Source organism: Pomacea canaliculata, linkage group LG11 (genome assembly GCF_003073045.1).
Source record: "Pomacea canaliculata isolate SZHN2017 linkage group LG11, ASM307304v1, whole genome shotgun sequence".
In the NCBI taxonomy this organism is placed as follows: domain Eukaryota; kingdom Metazoa; phylum Mollusca; class Gastropoda; order Architaenioglossa; family Ampullariidae; genus Pomacea; species Pomacea canaliculata.
The window spans coordinates 2,771,900-2,791,477 of NC_037600.1; the positions used below are offsets into that span (position 1 = coordinate 2,771,900).

The 19,578-nt window shown below is 39.9% G+C and overlaps 1 protein-coding gene across 1 annotated transcript; it reads left to right on the forward strand.

Annotated features, from left to right (window-relative positions):
• The first annotated feature begins 13,177 nt into the window (after positions 1-13,177).
• LOC112575313 lies at positions 13,178-18,115 on the forward strand. The gene is made up of 6 exons (XM_025257077.1): positions 13,178-13,253; positions 13,618-13,781; positions 13,999-14,139; positions 15,504-16,109; positions 16,472-16,649; positions 18,074-18,115. Exons 3-5 carry the CDS (start codon positions 14,113-14,115, stop codon positions 16,556-16,558), a joined length of 720 nt encoding a protein of 239 aa, XP_025112862.1. The 5' UTR covers positions 13,178-13,253; positions 13,618-13,781; positions 13,999-14,112; the 3' UTR covers positions 16,559-16,649; positions 18,074-18,115.
• Positions 18,116-19,578: the final 1,463 nt, after the last annotated feature.

The following is a 19,578-nucleotide window of genomic DNA, read 5'->3' on the forward strand; positions in this document are numbered from 1 at the left end:
CAGAAAAAAAATTCCGTGTCTACCTGGTTTTTTTCCGTATGACCTTGACTCTTGTATTCGTTTTTTTTTCTTCTGTGTTTGAAGGCTGAGTGAAGGTTATTCATGTTATTTACTCTTAGTTTACAAACTTAACGACTCCTGCCACGGTTGGTGGTCGCAAGATGTTAGTCACTGGCTTGTTTGCTGGTTGAGTGACAGACACCCTGGGTAAGTTCATCTACTTGACAGATCGCTATTCATGAAGCACTGTCACTTCTAGTATCTGGACAATCGTCGGGAATCAAAAGCTTTTTTCCCAAACAAATTATATTTAGTAGCTGCTTTATCATTATAGAACAGACCTGGGCAAACGCCGGCCCGCGGGCCAGATCCGGCCCGCCTCCTGTCTCTGACCGGCCCGCCCGCTGGCCGCCCACCAGTAAATATACTACATATACAGTATTGTGTAAAACTGAGTTAACTATATTAGTCAAAATGTAGCCGGCTACACTACAGCTACAATTTTGCAAAAAGTAGCCAGCTACTTTGGGCTACTTTTAAAATGTAGCCAGCTTCTTTTGGCTACTTTTAAAATGTAGCCAGCTTCTTTTGGCTACTTTTAAAAGCTTGATGTTATAACAAGTTAGCTGTAGCCAGCTGGCTGTAGCAATATACACAAACTTCAAACATACACACAAAACACTATTACTTGCTTTACAAAGTTTTTATTATAATAATGAAACGGAGAACTGCGATATACCGACAATTTTATTTAGTGAATCCATAAATGCTTTCATTCATTCCTTGCCCCCTTCCTCCCCCGGCCTTTTTCACACAATAAGTACACGTATTTTACGATTATATTAAACATTTCTGGATCTTTTTCCTCATCCTGTTTTAGCGACAAAAGAAATTATATAAGTTTTCCGATAAACATTTGTTGTCTATAACTATTTGTTCCCTATTACTTAGAAATGAAAACTAAACAGATGCTTAAGTATCAGGTACCTGGTGGAATTTTCAATAAGTTAGGTTATGTGGTGATGAAAAATGTCAACCTCTTATCAATACTGTGACAATGAACAACAGACCATTGAAATAAATGAGTTTTGCATGGAATATAAGTAAACACTGCTTAATCTAAAGTAGGCAAGCAGATCAATAAGGCATTTTTTTTCTAACACTGACACTGAAAACAAAGAAAGGAACACAAACTAATGTGTTTCCAAAAGCTGATAGGGTGAAAAGTATAGTCCTGGCATACTAGAATAGACTTTAATTATATAGTAAGGATGTCAAATGTAGCATATAAACACTGAAATATATTTTTCAAAAATGATCTGATACAAGATATATTTATTTTAAATCTTTAAGCTTGAATTTCTCTGTTTGTCGTTTTTGACATCGAGTCCTAAACTATAAAAACATATTTCTCAAGATTGGCTTGTGCTACAGAAGTAAAAGTTTGCAATTTTGTTTAGAAATGCATAAGCTACAAAGTGATGCATTTGAGAATATGGTATAAACATTACTTTTGATAAAATTAACATTTTTTCTAAATATTTTCTAAATATTTAATTGCACATTCACACTGAGTCGGGGGGTACCATGTCTGATTTTTTATATCTCCTAGAAATCTTGAGATATCAAAATGCCTTATGCATCAGTTTTTTTATCAGTGCCCCTAGTTTACAAAAAAAATCCAAAATCTTTGGTATATGACTTATGGTATTGTGTAAATTTGTTTTTTAAATGCTTGTACGTTTTGAAACAAAAACGTTGATTAAAGTCACAATTTTCACTTTAGGTACTCAAAAACAGTTTTTAAAATGCTATATTTATGTTATTTTGTACTCTATATTTAAAAACCTTAAAGATATTTAAAATATGGATTTTAATTTTTGGAGTGTACCGGTAACCTTAAAACAAATCTACATTCTTTTAGTCCTTCATGGAATTGAATTTGACCAGAACTATGGCCTCGAAGTTGCTGTCTGTCACCCTAGTGCTCAGCTTTGTCATGATAAGTCCTGCCAGACTGAACTATCTCTCAACAATTCTTGCATTTGAAACTATACCCACATTTTGTGGCTTCACAGAGATTGAATTCCACACTGAAGTTTTCTTTAATTCAGTATCTTTTTCTCAGCAGCTGGCCTAACTACATTGTTGAACATCATTTCCTCCCTCGCACAAAGACATTCTATCTTTTACATTGCTGCCGTGCTGAACATTCTGGAATATAGATGCAAATCTACAACCCAAAGACATTATACTTTGTACACTACTAGAGTGCTACAGTCGTGAAAGTAGCCAACATGTAGCCAAGCTACAGCTACTTTCTAAAATGTAGCTACGGCTACAAGCTACTTTTTTTAAATTTGTAGCCGGCTAAGCTACAAGCTACAAAATTTGTAGCCGGCTACAGCTACTCCCCATCCCTGGACAAAATAATAATAAAACATTGCCATACATATCTTGTAAATGTAAGGATTTCAATAGAAAGTCCTAAATTTCATCAGTCACATTGTTTACATCTTAAACAATTGAACTCTTTGAACTGCTTTCGTCGTCAGTTACTAAAATACATAAACAACAATGTAGGAAAGTTGATGAGACCCCTTACAACAAACATTTCTACATCAAGAAATATCAGAGATACTTCAGGACACTTGTAAACTATTTGTTTTAATTACCACTTTCGTGCATATTCACCTACCAGCTTCTTTTGGTATCTTACCTTACTCTCGTAGTAATTACTTAATTACTTAGCTTATTCTTCCCCTTGTAGGGAAATGCAGTGACAAAGTCTCCAGACTGTTGCTTTCTATATCAATATATAATACATAAAGAACCTGATACCAATGACTAGATGGCTACACGGCACAATGAGAAGAATGCGTGAGTTTGACATCGGTTTAATTAATAAACATAATCATACCATAAATGTATTTAGCTCTTTACTCCACCATCAAAGACACATCAAACCCCTTCACAAACACACAGCTGGTTTTAAAAGCAAAGAGTTGACTAAGAGCTGATAGTGTAGCTACTCGTTTAGAAAAGAGGACGATTTTCTGGAAAATACAAACAGGTTTGCTGAGGTAGGAATATTTTTTTACCTGAAGTGCACTTCTGAGGTTGGACCTCTGCAATTAATAGCAAATAGTAAAACCTAGCGAGCAAACTCTGAAAAGGAAAGAAGTAGAAAGAAGAAGAAAAGTCTCCTGTAGAACTCTCCTATACCGGTATGAATACAGAAGAAAAAAAAAAACATTCTAGACATCAGAGTTATTCAAAGTTGGTTCGTATTCCTCGACAGTTCCTACGTTGACAAATTTTATCTGAGAGGAAATAAGGCAGAGCGTCTAACGGAAGACAAAAGAGAATAAACCTATCCCTAACACTTATCCTAAACACAAAAAAGTAAACCCTAAACCCTAGCCCTGACCCTTTCTCTAACCTTAACACTAACCGTAAACACTAAACTAACCCCAATGCTCTTATTTGACCTCAACCTTAATCTAATGCTACCCTACCACTACCCTAACTCTCAGCGTGACACTAATCCTACAAATACACCTACCCTGACCACTACTCGATTCTAAATCCAGCCTATCCTTAACCCTACCCTAACCATTAACCCTAACCCTAACCCATCTAGTCGGTTTAACGGACAGTTCAATCTCCGCGGCTGACAGAATCATTTCCTATCCTTGCCAGGGATGAGAGCAAGACAAGTAAGCAAATAACTCGAGGTTCTTATCTCCACCACTGGGCGACATAAGTTTCTGATGCCAAGTGATAACATGGCTGTAGTTTCGGTGTATGCAACATTATTTGTTAAACAACACTGCTACATTTCCTTTTGATTGGAACTATTCTCTGCCAACCACGTATCCAAGCCGCTGGCTCCTTGAACAATTTTTCTCCAATTTTTCTTCTAGATGAGTTCTTGTAAAAATAAAGCGTCCTGTAACTCTGAAAATCAAAACATTTCTTCTTTATCCGTGTCACTAAGCCATCTAACACTCAGTGTCGCTGCTTGCCGGGAAATACACTTGTTGTGTAATTATTTTTCATGCTTTTATATTACAGAGTAATAGATAGCCAGTGAATGAAGCACCATCATAATTAATAATTCCATAAATACACTGAGCTGATTGAAGATCTCAGTAAAAACAAATATACTCATCTACGAGTATCTACAGATCTCTACAGATCTACGTATCTAGCTCCTTTGGATGGTGTTTAGCCATATGACCCACCAGACATCCCAGATCATTTCAATAATTTAAGCAATTGACAAGGTGGCAACAATATAACCCACAACAAAGACACAAGACAAAGAATGTTATATCAGGTTGCCAACGTGACTACCATGGTCACCATAGTTTGCCAGAGCACTGACCTGGTGTTTCCCGCACGATGTGGTAGAAAAGTGTGTAAGTAAAGCCTGCGGTTATATTAAACTTTATAACATGCGAGTCTTTACAAGGCCCAAATATGCATCTTCTGAAAAAAAGTAATAAAAAATCTACTATTTTTTAGCAGCAAACATGTAGTCAGTGCGGCTTTATACTTGTCGAATTCTTCTGTAAGACGAGAAAGCGAGAGAGACGAGAACGATTGAAAGTACTGTTCGAAACCCTGTTGTTGCTGGGTGGAGAGCGAGTAGCGATATCAACTCCTGTCAGATTCATGACCAAGATGGGATAACATGATACAGGACTGGACAAAGGAGCAGATAATCATTTTAACTTCTTTAATGCCGCGAAGGTGACCACTTGACAGTTTTCCGTAAATAAGAAAGAGAGAAAGAAGAGAAGAGAGAGAAGAGAGAAGGAGTGAAAGAACTGAGTCGGGTAGATTTAACAGTGGATACACGTCCATGTCCTACACCAGGGCATCATGAAGAGTTTAAAGAAAAGTCTGTCATGCTCTATATACACTGTCATATCACACCATGCATATATTTTATAACACGATTTTTCTGTTACTTCATTATATTTCATTATTACTTATATATATATTTTTTTCGCTTGCTCAATTATTCCCGTTTGAATGCAGTGAACTCGCGAACATAATTCTTCTGAGTCCTTAGACAGGATAGTAACATGTAAAAGATACCTTTTATTATTCAAGTCAATAAATCTAAAATAAAGTGTTGATTCAATTATTCCTTTATTTTATATTGGTAAAAGTTCTCCTCTGGGAGAGATGTCGTGTGTGTGGCGGGGACGTAGTATTGTCTCCCCTTTGTTAAACAAATGTTTTCGGCGGAAAACAAAGAACCAACTTATCTGTAAGTCAGCAGCAACGGGCATCTACTGCAGCTATGGACGAGAGCCGTATCCTCCTCAGCCGGTGACAGCAGGAAAGAACTAGAAATTATATCCACAAACTGCCAGCACTCCAACTTGGAAACTCAATGACAGTGGATCTATTCTCTCTCTCTCTCTCCTCTTGCTCGCCGATAGGGACCAGTGCGGAGTGGCTTTGTGCGCTTTGTGACACAAATTGACACTTGACCAGCCAACATCACATGCATTATCACCCCTTTGGCTAAGCCACCAGACATGTAAAGAATTGAAATTACTCTCAAATAACTCTCAATCTTTCAAACAGCGCAAACACACGCAGTATCTGATCTTCTCTGTCACTCTGTCTGAGAAACACATTCCTATGAGGGAACTTTGTGAAGTTTCCAGATCGAAGACATCCTGCGAGCACATTACCGAGTGGAGGATCTGCCAGTATAAATAGGTTTCATGCCACACGAGACCATATTCACATTCAGCAGAACTTCCGAAAGCGAATTCAAAAATGAACGTTAAATAAATAGGCAATTGTCCTCCAGACGGTCAGAAAGTTTCTCATCATGCCCGCCCTGCTGATACTCGTGGCAATGGTGCTCCTCATCTCTGCACCTGCATGTCTGCTCCACAGCCACCGGGTAAGACCCTTAGTGCACTACAATTGTTATTCTCATTAGTCAGAAAATTTTAGTAACTTGGTCTCCAAGAGAACTAAGATTTTCATAGCAGTCGTAACATTCATCTTAATATAACAAATTTATCAACATACACACAGACACTGATCAGACAGATGATACACAAAAATACCAATATTGAACATCATACAAAATCAGCAAGAAACAAAAACAAAAACACATACGCTCCACGCACTCCGGTCTCTTCCACTGCAAAGCTAACCTCAAACCATTCAACACAGTGCAGGAGGTGCATACTCAACGAAATAAAAAAAGAAAGAGAAAGAACAAGAAGGCAGCGAAGAAGAGAAAGATGAAAGAAGAGTAACAAAAGAAAGAAATAATAAAAAAGTAAAAACCAAAAAAAGTGAAGATAAGAACACGAAAGAAGCAAAAAGCAGAAAGTAGGAAGAAAAAATAAGAACTAGAAAAAGAAAGAAAGCGAAGAAAGAAATGAGAGTAGAAAGAAAAGAACATTAAAGAAATAAATATATAAAGAAGAAAAAGAAGAAAGAAAAACAAGAAAAAGACAAAGAAGAAAAGAAGGAAGAACGAAGAAAAAAGAAGAAACCAAAAAGGAATAGAAAACGGTGAAAAGAAATAATCTAACGAAAAAAGAAATAAAGAAGATAGAAGAAGAAAGATATTAAAGAAGCAAGAATAAAAAAGAAAAACAAAGACAGAAAAGAACAAGAAGGAAGAAAAATAAGAAACGCAAAATAAGAGAAACAAGAATACAAAGAAAAATAAAGGAAGAAGAAGACACTTTCAGAACCATTAATATTATCAACTTGAAATGATAATTGCTCAATCAGTCTCTCTTTTCCACTCACAAGCACCACAGACACACTGGATAAAACCGAAAAACCCCAATCAAGCTGTTTACACCCTTTGAAATTCACAAAGAGAATTTCCTTCCACGAGATACGAACCTGGGACATCTGATGTCCACTGTCGTGATAACACTTTAGCCTCTGTGTCGCAAGCCGTTATTGTTATTATGTGTTACTTATTGTAGGATAAATTACACAGTGCACGTGCTGAGTCTTGTTTTATAATGTTGGCCTCGTCACACTTTGTACAGAAGGTAGAAGAGCTGATGCCACTTCCAAATCCACCGTTATACGTCAAGGAATGCTTCCATTCTCATCCACTAAAGTCCTTGGTGATGTCCCTAAGAACCCCGGTACACCCCTCAGTGGTGTCATCGTAAAGCCATTGATCCCTACCACAGGATCAGCACCTACTACAAATCCAGCAACAAATCTTTCAGCAAGCCTGCTTGTCTCCCATCTCCATCCTGCTTGTCTTCACTATCCTGCTACACGTGAGCCGCTGACGTACCCTGTACTCAGTCAGTGAACAGATACAACAGTGAACATTCAGTAACCGCTCTGACAGCAAATATTCACAATGTGTGACAACACACCTTCACTAACATGTGGCCAGCAGAACACACAGTAGTAAGAACGGATGCCAACAAACAAACAACATAAACAAGTGAGATGCTGCACTTTACAAACAACAAACATAAACAAGTGAGATGCTGCACTTTACAAACAACAACATAAACAAGTGAGATGCTGCACTTTACAAACAACAAACATAAACAAGTGAGATGCTGCACTTGACAAACAAATGTTTCTGCTACTAGACGACATTGTGTTTATCTACAATACAAAATGTTTCTATAGTGTTGTCAATGTTAGCTGTAGTCTGTAGTTATCTTACTCCAATGTCTTGTCAGTGTACTGCCACAAGCTTCAGTGTAGATAAATGACATCCTGTAGGCTCACTGTGTCTACTGTAGCCCTGCTGCTGGATGAAATAATCTTGAAGTAAACATATCTATCTTCAATCAAATTGCACTTTCTTTCTTGTTTATTTAAGTTTTGAGAATGTTTACCTTGCACAAGTGTGTACGAGCTATCGACGGAACAAATTCTTGTTGATCATTCTCAATTTGGGGGCTGACTGTGTCTTTTATGCACTAAATATTTAATTTTCTTTATAATTTGCTGTATACAGGCTTAAATTGCAAAAATAAAAAAATTAAAAAAACAAAAGAAAGTGAAAGGACTAAATTGATGCAAAACACACACACACACAAACACAACACACACACGTACCATTATCAGTAAAACATTTTTACTAAATTAAGATTACACAAGGTTTGCTTTAGGTTTCATCTTAAACATTGGTGGAGAATGACTTGAATGTGAGGTGAAAGATAATTACAGATTTGTGTTTCCTACCACACCATCCATACAAAGACTTCGATGCCAATAACTAGATGGTACCATGGACAATCAGAAGTCTGCGTGTCTGACCTCCAGTTTCTCAAGAAATATAATAATACAAATGTTTATATATCGCCCTACCCAACATGAGGCAGGTCACAGCTCTCTACACTATACATAACAACACACAAACAGCAAAGAGTTGATTGTTAGCTGTTAGTGCAGCTGCTCATTTGACAATAGAGATGATTGCCGTCAGAATACAAACAGACTTGTTGAACCAACAATCATTCTGAACCTTCAGTCAGTTTCAAACTCGATCTTTGCGGTTGACAGGCAGACAGGTCTGACAGTGAATAGTAACAGGGAGCATGGGACTGACAGCTGCAGTTCTAATAATTCCTATAATGAGGTATCAAGGAAGGTTTAAACCATTCGGTTATTGTTGCCCACATTTGCAAATACAGTTTCATATATCCGATACAAGTGACAGGAACAGCTGACGTGTGTGTGGAGGGTCAGGTGAGGCTTGATGTACCTGTGCCGTTGCTATGAATGGGTCCAGTTTGATCAGTGGAATGCATACTTTCTGCTTTTCTTTTTCTTTTTATTTTAAAGAAAGGTCTGACAAAAGAAACCCAATCATACACATTCAGATTCTACTTTCAAGTCTGCAGTTTACTATTTTCAGGTCTAAGGACGCGGACCCGGGTAGCGTCCTGGGTAGAAGGATGCTGGACCCCAAGACTTTATCGCGAATGAACCGTCTAGAGTAAGTTTGTTAACACTGAGATTGCTGGATTTATTGCTGCAGCATGTCGGAATGAAAGTGTAGAGTAGGGATGCTACACATGGAGGCCACTCTGTGAACCAGAGGATGGGGCCTGTCTCAGTGCTGCAGTCTCTCACCGAGGTGTCAAAGGTGATTTTTTTCGTATTCACCCAACGAGACAATGAAACTTTTTCTTTCCGTTCTCTATCACAAACAACTACTTAATCCACACCAAAAGTCGCAAAGTACGGTCCAAGATGTCTTCCAAAAGGGGAAGTGAATTCATGTTTATGTTTTTTTTGTTTTAATTTGATTCTAATTTAATTTATCAAGTACAAAAAAAAAACAACAACCGGCAATCCATAACATTCTAACACAAAGTAGAGAGATAACAAATAACACGACTGACATGTCTGATGGAGTGTTTAGAGAACGTCGGGGCGGCTGCCTTCAAAGGAAATGCTGGTTTTAATTATTGTGAATGAATTCAAACAGTTTCACTTTGCATATTAATTCCATCAGTGAAAGAGATTATCTAGTATTTGTTGTTCATTCCATTATCACAAGGTTTGTTGTGTAGTCACCTGTTGGTCTGGGATTTTGGTAATTTACCTGCCAGCCGCATGATTTAGAATTTTAATACCGATTCGAAAACAGAAACAGCGATTTCTAACATTTTCTGATACCGTCTCCTTGACAACACAGAGTCGCCATGTCTCATCGTGTTTGTTTACTACAAGTGAGGACAAAGAATGTGATGACTTATTAAAGCTGATCTACTATTTATTGCTTAGGAAAACCCCGATACAGTAGATCAACAGTTAGAAACAATTGTGTAACACACGACTGTACAACTTTTAATGTGTTGTTGTCAGTCACGTGATACACACGTTACCAGCAAGACACAGTCCGCCATCTTGCCCTTCCTCGTCCTGACCAGAGAAAGACAAATAACAGTTATTCCACTGCAGAAGCGCGAGAAAGATGTGAGGTTTGACATTAAAATACATTTACTTCAGGACAGGTGAGTGCGTGTTGTTTCCGTGAGTAGTTGATGTGAAGATGACTAACACAGCGGATGAATCCTCGTGGAGGCTTGAGGACAGAGAATGTTATTGTATATTATTATTATATGTTTATTGTAAACCGTCCAGGGCTCAAACGACTGGTGTGGACAGGTGTAGCTATTGTTTATTTTGAGGTTCGCCGATTTATAGAGCACATGTGATTAGAGCTAATAAATGCTGATCAGCGAGTTGTCAGCTCCTACTACTGCTGCTGTTTATTATTATAATAACACAAAAGTCAAAAAAGTTCACAATTAACAGTTCACTGTGTCAGGCCACAGACTTTACACAAACACTGAGCCTCTAGCAGCTATGAGCGGTCGTCGTCAACTACTACAACCTTAACATTAACAACATCCACGACGACCCAGGGAGGTAATAACACAAACGAAAGTAGTTAGCATCAAAGTGTGTGTCAAGATGTTGCCCTGTAATCATTGTTTCCAGAGGGCGGTGCAGTCACTGACCATATAGCTGACGCTGCTGTTTACTCACTGGACGTTGATGTACGTGGCCAGAGGTCGCCACAGTCACCACAAGCCGAACTAATAATAGCACGGGGCCGGCGGGTGAATCAATTCAGATTCAATTCAATTTAACTTTATTATCTCACGAGGAGAAATTACAAGACTGGTAAAACAACTGGCTTATAATAAAAACTTATAATAAAAACTTAATAACAACTTAAATTCCACTCAAACTATCATCTCACACAAACACCTACAGTCCATGTAAATAACTCAACTAAATAAGAAACATCACTAAAACATATTCACAAAAACACACACCACACCCACACACTCACAATCCTTACAACACTTGTTCAGTAAGACAACAGACTTGTTTATAAAACTATTCCTAGAACGGGCAGTTGAAGCTCTTGGAACATTAAAACGTTTCTTGGACGGAAGAAGGTTATAATACTGTGCTAACACATGTGTACTATCTTTCACAATCACTCTCGCTTTCCGTACTACTCGTCTTTCATACAACTCACTCAGACACTCCTGCTTCTCCCCAATCACCCTCCCACTCACACTCACAACTCTATCTAACACATTCCTATTACTAGCTCTCAATCCTCCATACCAACATAAAAATCCAAATGTCAACACAGACTCAAGAAAACATCTATAAAAAGCACTTAAAACCTTTTTGTTGACATTCAGGAACGGAGTTTTGTAAACAGTACAATCTAGATTGACATTTCTGTGAATAACCTCTGTTGGTGTTAAAAGTGAGTTTGTCGTCGATCACAGTTCCTAGATATTTGTACTGATCAACCCGTTCAACCTTGGCACCATCAATGTATAGGTCAGGGATAACAGTGCTCTTGCGTCTGAAATCAATCACCAGCTCTTTTGTTTTCTTTACATTTAGATCAAGATAGTTTTCTTTGCACCATTTATTAAATTTATCTACTGCATCAACATAGGCAGAGTGTGAGTTCTAGGTCTAGGAGAGCAGCATCATCAGAGTGATGGAGAGGGGGGCAGCGGCTACTGACTTTCCTCATCATGTAAAACTTCTCTTGTCCTGGCACTGATACCATGTCACTGACACTATGTCACTAACACTATGCCACTAACAGCATGGCACTGATACCATGTCACTGACAATATGGCACTGATACTATGTCACTGACACTATGTCACTAACACTATGCCACTGACAGCATGGCACTGATACTATGTCAGTGACAATACAGAACTATACTATGGCACTATATTATTCCACTGACACTATGGCACTGACAGCACGGCACTGATACTATGTCACTGACAGCATGGCACTGATACTATGGCAATGACAATACAGAACTATACTATGACACTATACTAATCCACTGACACTATGGCACTGATACTATGCCAGTGACAATACGGAACTATACTATGACACTCTACTAATAAACTGACACTATGGCACTGACCTTTGACCCTACACAAATAACTGGTTTCCCACAAAGGAGCAGACGATGCCTCCGACAAACGTGGTCCTGTACAGGGGAGACCACTGTCAACAATGTCTAGTCATCCGTCGTCTGCTCAGGTGAGCCACTCTCCTTTCCATCACGCTTAAAGTAAGCAGCGCCAAGAGGGGAATTTTATACTTATAGAAATCATTTTATTGCTGTACAAATCATTGTATAAGTATATCATGCATTCTACATTTATACTAGTAAATTCTATATGTATACAATGAGTTCTATAAGTATATACAGTGTAGAGCTATTAAGCTGCAGTGATTGGGGTCCAAACTGCCTAACCGAGGCTTAAAGATGTTTTGATAATTACAATAAATAATTAAAAAAATAAATGCTTTTTTTTAATCACAATTCTTTGTCATGTGTTGACCCACGAGTCGCCATTTTGAAAGTAGAGTCGTCATCTCACGATGGTGGCCTCCATAACAGTGACACTCAGTAGATTAAACAGATCAATATTTGAATTTCATTGTAATGTATTTTATTGTTTAATGATAAATCAACACCTGTCAACACCTGTCTCAAGTGTTTGAGAGGTAATGTCCAGGTCCCTACGATCCAGAGTGTCAAAAAAATGGAATCCAAGCATTTTGAGCTGTTAAATTAAATTCGCTGATAACTGGACCGTGTCTTAATGGACCTACATGGTATTTTATTGTATGCTTACACAATGCATTCTGTAAGTATATTATTTATTCTATAGCGAGAGAGAGAGAGAGAGAGAGAGAGAGAGAGAGAGAGAGAGAGAGAGAGAGAGAGAAGTATTTCATTTATAACTGACTCGAGGTGGCTCCTCTCACTCGCTTCCACATTTGCCCGTTTACCTGTGTGAAATGTTGTGTCTCATGTTCATCAGTTCATCATATTTTCTACCTCCATTTGTGGAGTTCTGTGTCTGCGCCACTTTTCGTCTTTTCCTGCTTATCTTCCATTACTCAGAATTTAGACTTACACATCGGTAGTGTCGACTTCAAACTCTGATTAACATCCTGCAGCTGCTTCAGAAAGTTTTAATATTGAGCATTTGTACAATACAGACAAGTCTGACATGACTGACATCAGGTATCTTCAGGACCCTCAGCTGACAATGGCCGTTAGTGTGTTACTCTCACGAAAACCTCAGGGAGGAGGTGGCAGAGTTGTAGAGGCGGTGGCGGGGTCAAAGTTTACGTACACGCTGTGACTGATGAACAGGCGGCACTACTTACAGATACAGGTAGGTTGTATGTTTAATATGCTTTATATTTTTTATTGACGACAGATGAAAGTAAAATAAAAGCACACAAGAGTAAAGTAGTGAGATAGCATACAGATGTAAACATCATAATCAGTAAAGCCATGAAATAGGGCAGACAACCGACAGAAAAATAATTATCATAATGTTAATTATAAGCTTGATCATCACGAGTACAGTAATGATGATCTGTGTATAATGTGAATATTTTAAAAAAAATCTTACTATTAGTACAATCCGACATTACAGTTCTTTGTAATAATGATTAATTTAAAAAAAAGTATGTTATACTTTAGATAAATGTGTAGGTGCATTGAAAATTCCTAAACCAAAGCTTTTTTTAAAGTGAACACACGCCGCCTGGAGGAGGTAAAGAAAACTACAGGCGCTGATGTAGAGTTTGACCCCAACCCCTCACCTGTACCATGTGTGAAGACTCTTATCATTAGCGGTCTTCCTTCTCCGATCGAGGAGACAGTCAGGCTCATCAGCAAGAAGACTGGTTTAAATGTTTGTTTGTTGACAATCAAATGTATATTAGAACAGTTGGTAACAGACTATAACGCAGGAAATCATCAGAATATCTTACTGGATGACAGAATTATACTCCGGGTCATCTCCTGTATTTAATTGCAGGAGCTAATACAAGTAAAGACTAAACAGAAATACTCTAAAATAAACCAAATAGCCACATATTATTTACTAAACCAGATTGCTTTTGACACAGGACCCATTACCAGACCAGGCCCAGACATTCTGGATAAAGTGGGTGGAGGCCGCGTTCCCTGATCTCGACTCTCGCGCCTACTTCCTGCCTCCTGTCTACGTCAACCGCGTGCCCATGACTAGACAGGCAGCTGCTGGTCAGGGGCCGTAGTCTCATCGGGCCGCTAAGCCACTTAGAGGCCATCAAAGGTCCGACCACCCTCTAAGTGGTTTAGAGGCCGAGACATGTCGCATCTTTTGGCTGCGCTGGCGGGTGATTCGGCCTGTAAGTGTAGAGACGGCCGCTGGCGTCTGTAACTCGCGAAGGGCTTGTTAAACATGGCCGCCGTGGTGTTTATGCTGTATGACGCGGACCGAAATCTTCACAGAAACAGGATATTTCGGGATGGAAGTAATCCCAACGATTCATGGGATGACATAATGATATACGAAGGTTTAAAATTTCGAAGAGTTGACATCCTGGAGATCGTCGACGACATTCAGGAGGCTTTAACATTTTCGAATCGAGGGCGCAGTGTCACACCGACATTGCAAGTATGTCTTGCCCTTTGTTTCTATGCGACAGGTACCTTTCAAAATGTGTGTGCTGACCAACGTGCTGTACTATTTTTTTATTTTAAATGCTTTGTTAGCCTGGAAAGGGCCTGGGAAAATTAGGTGGAAGGGGGAGGTGTGAAAGACCCCAGTTAATGGGGCTGTCAGTGTGGACAGTCTGAGGCGTGCCGCACAATGCTGGGATGGCCGGCTGGTTTTTTTTTTTTTTAAAGCAATTGGTGTTGATAGGTTGTTTTGTTCAAGAACAAAGGAAAGAAAGCTGTGGTGATTTGAATGTTGTTGTGTGACTGAGTGTTTTTACTTGATGGGAGCGGGAAGAAGAAGATTCTCTTCCGTATTGTCAGTGAGTCCGGAGCGGAGGTCGCTTTTTTTTTTTTTTTTTTTTTTTTTGTATCAAGTCTTGAACCAACTTACAAGACTGCGATGTTCTACGCCACAAAAGGCGGCAATTTTGCAATTCGCTGCCATATTGCGCTCTTCTTTCTATTAGTTATTTCATTTGTCAACGAACTCATTAAGCACACCTTTTCCAACCTTACCTGACCAAAAAAAAACAAAACAAAAACAAACAAACAACAACAACAAAAGCACAGTCAAGATATATAACAAGAGAAGATAACGAACACTACTTCAGTCTTCTAACAAGATCCAGATTTCCTTGTTTGTGATGCAGTTCGCCTTTCTCGGCTTATTATATGGCGATATGTTGTCTGCTTCATGTTTTTCTTCCATTGTTGTCGATTCTCGGTAAACGTTGGTTCGCGCATGCGCACACTTGGAGTTCCCTAGGTATTCCCTCAAGGTCAGGGTGTCGACGGCCCGATTGCTGAAGTGCGGTTACACGGGCGACATTTCTCGCACGCATGGCGCTCGCCTAGCGGCCGGCCAGCTCTCGGGCCGTTGGAGTTTAGCGATCAGGAAAATGTCGACGCGATGAGACTATGGCCCCAGGAGGTTCTCGTCCTTACATCATCACCTGGACAGGCTGGTCAGTCTAACCAAGTGCCGACGAGTTCATCTTCTGCTGCTCATCCGTCCATTCCTCAGCCTCCTCGCCTTCAGGACAGTGATGTCAGAGACGATGCTGCCATGCAGCGGATGTTTGTTTGTCTCCAGAAAATGTTTGAAGAGAACAGAGATGTGATGGTTGGAATGACTCAGCTTCAGTTCCGACAGTACCTGGGTGAACCTTGTTACGCTGCCGCCGCTACCCACCTACCCCGACCCTCCAACCTTCCTCCTTCTCTACCACACAACTGGAAACAGGGAGACTTTGATGTGCTTCTCATTCATCGACAGTACGGACTGGTAGTCTGTGAAGTGAAGGCAGTGGGTGACAATATCCAGTCTGTAAACATGTCACAGCAGGATGTAGACAAGAACATTAGACAGAAACTGAGTAACGCCGTGTCACAGCTGGACAAGGCGGAGGCCATGTTGTCTCACCTGGTGTCCGACATCGCTCCCGGTCTGCCCGTCACTAAGGTCATCGCCTTCCCCAACCTCACGGCTCGTCAACTTCAACAGGCTATCTCCGGTGACAACCTCCTCATTCAGGTTTCAGTACCTTTCTGTTCCTTACATGTCTTCTATAATATACATTACAGAGTAACTAAATGGGTAAAATTAATTTTTTTCTCAATTCAACACAAACCGATAATATAAACAGTTTGTGTGTGAATGTCAATGAAATGTGGTGATATTATGTATACACATGTCTATATAGAGCAAATAATTGTTTGAGGGAAGGGGTGGGTATAAATCTCATTGTGAGTAGCGGCGTACACACGTGTGTAAGTAACGGTTGTTATCAAATCAAATTCACAGTGTAGTGATACTTGGGAAATAAACGATTTCTTTTTTCTTCTTTGGTGCACATGATTGTATTCACGCCATCTTGCACGATTTATTTGAAACAGATCCCTCCAACATCCCAGGTCTGTGTCTGTGTTCTGATCAGTTGTCTGACCCCAAGACCCCGTGCGACGTCAGAAGTCACGTGCTGAGTGAACTCGGACACTGGTGGCAGCGACGTGTGGCTGGGGCTGGACCTGTCAGTCACATGACACCTGAGTTGTACAAGACACTGGTAGCCAGGTAAATATGACAATAATGTGTAGTCACAACACTGTCACAGTCTAAGCCCTGTCGTGTACGATGTTAGATGTGACATCAGTGCTCACACCGCTAATGTTGTCAGAGTAATCGTCAACTGACTGTATTTCAAACGTAAGATTTTCATCTTGAACAGGTGAGGGTAATTGTTATTAGATGATGCAGGGAAAATGTGGAAATGTGATGATGTTGTTGAAGGGCGACGAAGCACAAGTCCCTAACACCGACGTCGTCGTCAATGGCTTGTCCGTTGGTCCTCAATCTACTGTGCCAATCACTCCAAAAAAGTCTTTGCAGTCAATGAGATTTCCAACAACACTTTATTCACTTTATATGACAGTCCTCCCTTGGAGACACGCTGGTAAATCGGCGACACGCGCTGTAACCACACCAGCAGTCGCACCTGCTGACGTCACGACTACACGCGCCTCACAACTGTGACCACAGTGACACACCTTTATTACATTTACATTGTACACGTGTCATTACCAGCAGTCAGTTGTAACTTTAAACAAACATGACCGTCAGATCGCATTATCTGCTAACACATTCATACAAAAAAAACACGGAAATAAAACAGAAGGACTCTATTGTCATATAATAATCATATATCAAATACAAAATTTGTGAAGCGCATAGTCACACTCCTAACAATTAATTTCTTAGCGCCTAAGAAAGAAAAACGAGACATGGACACCATACTCGAGACAGAAAAACAAACAAAAAACACACAAACTAAACAACTGTACTAAAGATGAATAAAATCAGAAACAGAAAACGCAGAGGAACCAAATAATAAGAACAAGACCTGATAGTAACAAGATATTGTAAAAGCAAGACGAGCAGGGAAGGTGTGAAAAAAAGGACTAGCGTGGTGGGCAAGGGTGTTAGGAGTAAATTAAACGAAGAGGTGTGTTTACAGCGCACATGTAGCTCATGAAACCTGTATTCATCCACTGATGTAGTTTCAGAATCAACAAATAAAAAAAGATGTTGTCAGCAGTCCAAGTCCGACTGTTTGCCAGAGGCGAAGCATTGTCACAGTGTTATAATTATTCTCTTGTTTTATCTGAATACTTTTATTACTTGCGGCTCACTAACTGCCTTATGAAAACTTGTTGAACTATAAACATTTTTTGCTTACAAATTTCTATTATGCTGTTTTGCATTGCGCTAGAGTACTTCAATTTTTAATTTGTAGCAGATCATTGTGTCCATTACAGAAGTAAGCTTTAGAAAGGTTCTTCAGTTAAGTTAGAGAGTGAAAAAATGTTTCTCTTTAGTTTTAATAGAAATTATATATTTTTATTTGGGAAAAATGAAATACAGTTAACAATTAACATATTATTAACTGTAAATAATAGTAATTGTTGTTGTAAAAGACATCAATTGATGTGACTGTACAGGTTCTGTGGTCCGGCGACAACAGTGACTGTGCCATGTACAAGTCCTCCACGTGTGAGTGTCAAGACCCTGGGTCAGGCCGTGTGGTGGACAGGAGAGTGCTATACTGCTGTCATCACACTCTTCCCGGAGCAACTTCACCTGCTACACACGGCGCCTCCCACACTCTTTGTCACCGGACCGCCCGGTACAGGTAAAACTGTGGTGCTGCTGATGATGGGTATAAAATGGCTGCTTGGTGGTCACCCCGTCTACATTGTCAGTACCTGGTGTGAGAGTCGTGCAGCGAGCATCATGATGTATCACCTGCTGCTGCATGACACAACAGTCAGCAGGTGTATCACCCGGTCAGCCTCACCTCCTGCACTACAATCTGTATGACGGTAAAGGCGAGGAGAAGGCCGTCAACGACTTGTCACAGGCAGCAAGAGGAGGGTCGTTGTACGTCATCGCTGATGAAGTGAGCGAGTGAGTAGTACATCGTGTGATGAGATGATAGACACAAAGGTAGATGGTGTTTGCTGTGATCTTAGAATCACCACTAACAGGTGATAATTTCTCAATGAAAAGGACACCTGCCCTGCTTACGCAAGTTTCTCTCCAGTACACCACTATTGTTTTTTTTGTTTTTTTTTTTTCGCGCAAGCACTGACTTTTAGTACGCATGCGCCACTTGCCATACGTGGTTACCAAGGTAACAAACCTTGACCTCGTCCTTCGAAAAGAAACGGTAGCTCGCGTGACCGTAGCTTTTATTCAAAGGAGACTTTGCGACATGGATGTGCTTCAAGACTGATGGCAAATGTGTAAAGCTCATACTCACTGTCAGGAACGCGCAGTTTTAGATCTCTTTCTCTCAACACTCGCACGCGTCCCTTTTCGTGTTCTTTCAACCATATAACACAAAGATTTGTCGAGGGCAACAAAAACTTTAAAGCAATCAATATTAACGAAATATATACAAAGCCCGTTCCAATCTGCAACTAACAATACGTCTCTCCGAGCACTTTTCTAGCTACCGGCAATGTTCGTGTTCTCATTAATGTTCAACACACACATACACACAGTCCGTGTACCGTCTTATTCTCCCTCTAATGTAGACGGTGGAAATAAACAATGGGGTGGTACGACCTTTCCTCTCTCTCTCTGCAGGCAAACTCAAAAGGCAAAAGTCTTACTATGCGTTGTCGGCATCAGCGGACAATCAAAACGTCTGGTGTTCTCGACACTCCACTGCACGAATTTAGGGGTTCAACACATCAACCAAAGCTGGCACCACAAATATACTCCCGGCACTACAAATATACTCCGGAGGATCAACACATGATCCAAGGCTGGCACTACAAATATACTCCGGGGGATCAACACATGATCCAAGGCTGGCACCACAAATATACTCCCGGCACCACAAATATACTCCGGGGGATCAACACATGATCCAACGCTGGCACCACAGATAAACTTGCAGGGATCGACACACACACAATATCCAAAGTGAACACCACAC

What these genes read in the sequence shown, in the direction of transcription:
- LOC112575313 (XM_025257077.1), top strand. Translation starts at nt 14,113, where the DNA reads ATGACTAGACAGGCAGCTGCTGGTCAG. An exon ending in GACAGGCAGCTGCTGGTCAG is followed by an intron (nt 14,140 to 15,503) that starts GGGCCGTAGTCT and finishes CTATGGCCCCAG; the next exon opens with GAGGTTCTCGTCCTTACATC. An exon ending in GTGACAACCTCCTCATTCAG is followed by an intron (nt 16,110 to 16,471) that starts GTTTCAGTACCT and finishes TATTTGAAACAG; the next exon opens with ATCCCTCCAACATCCCAGGT.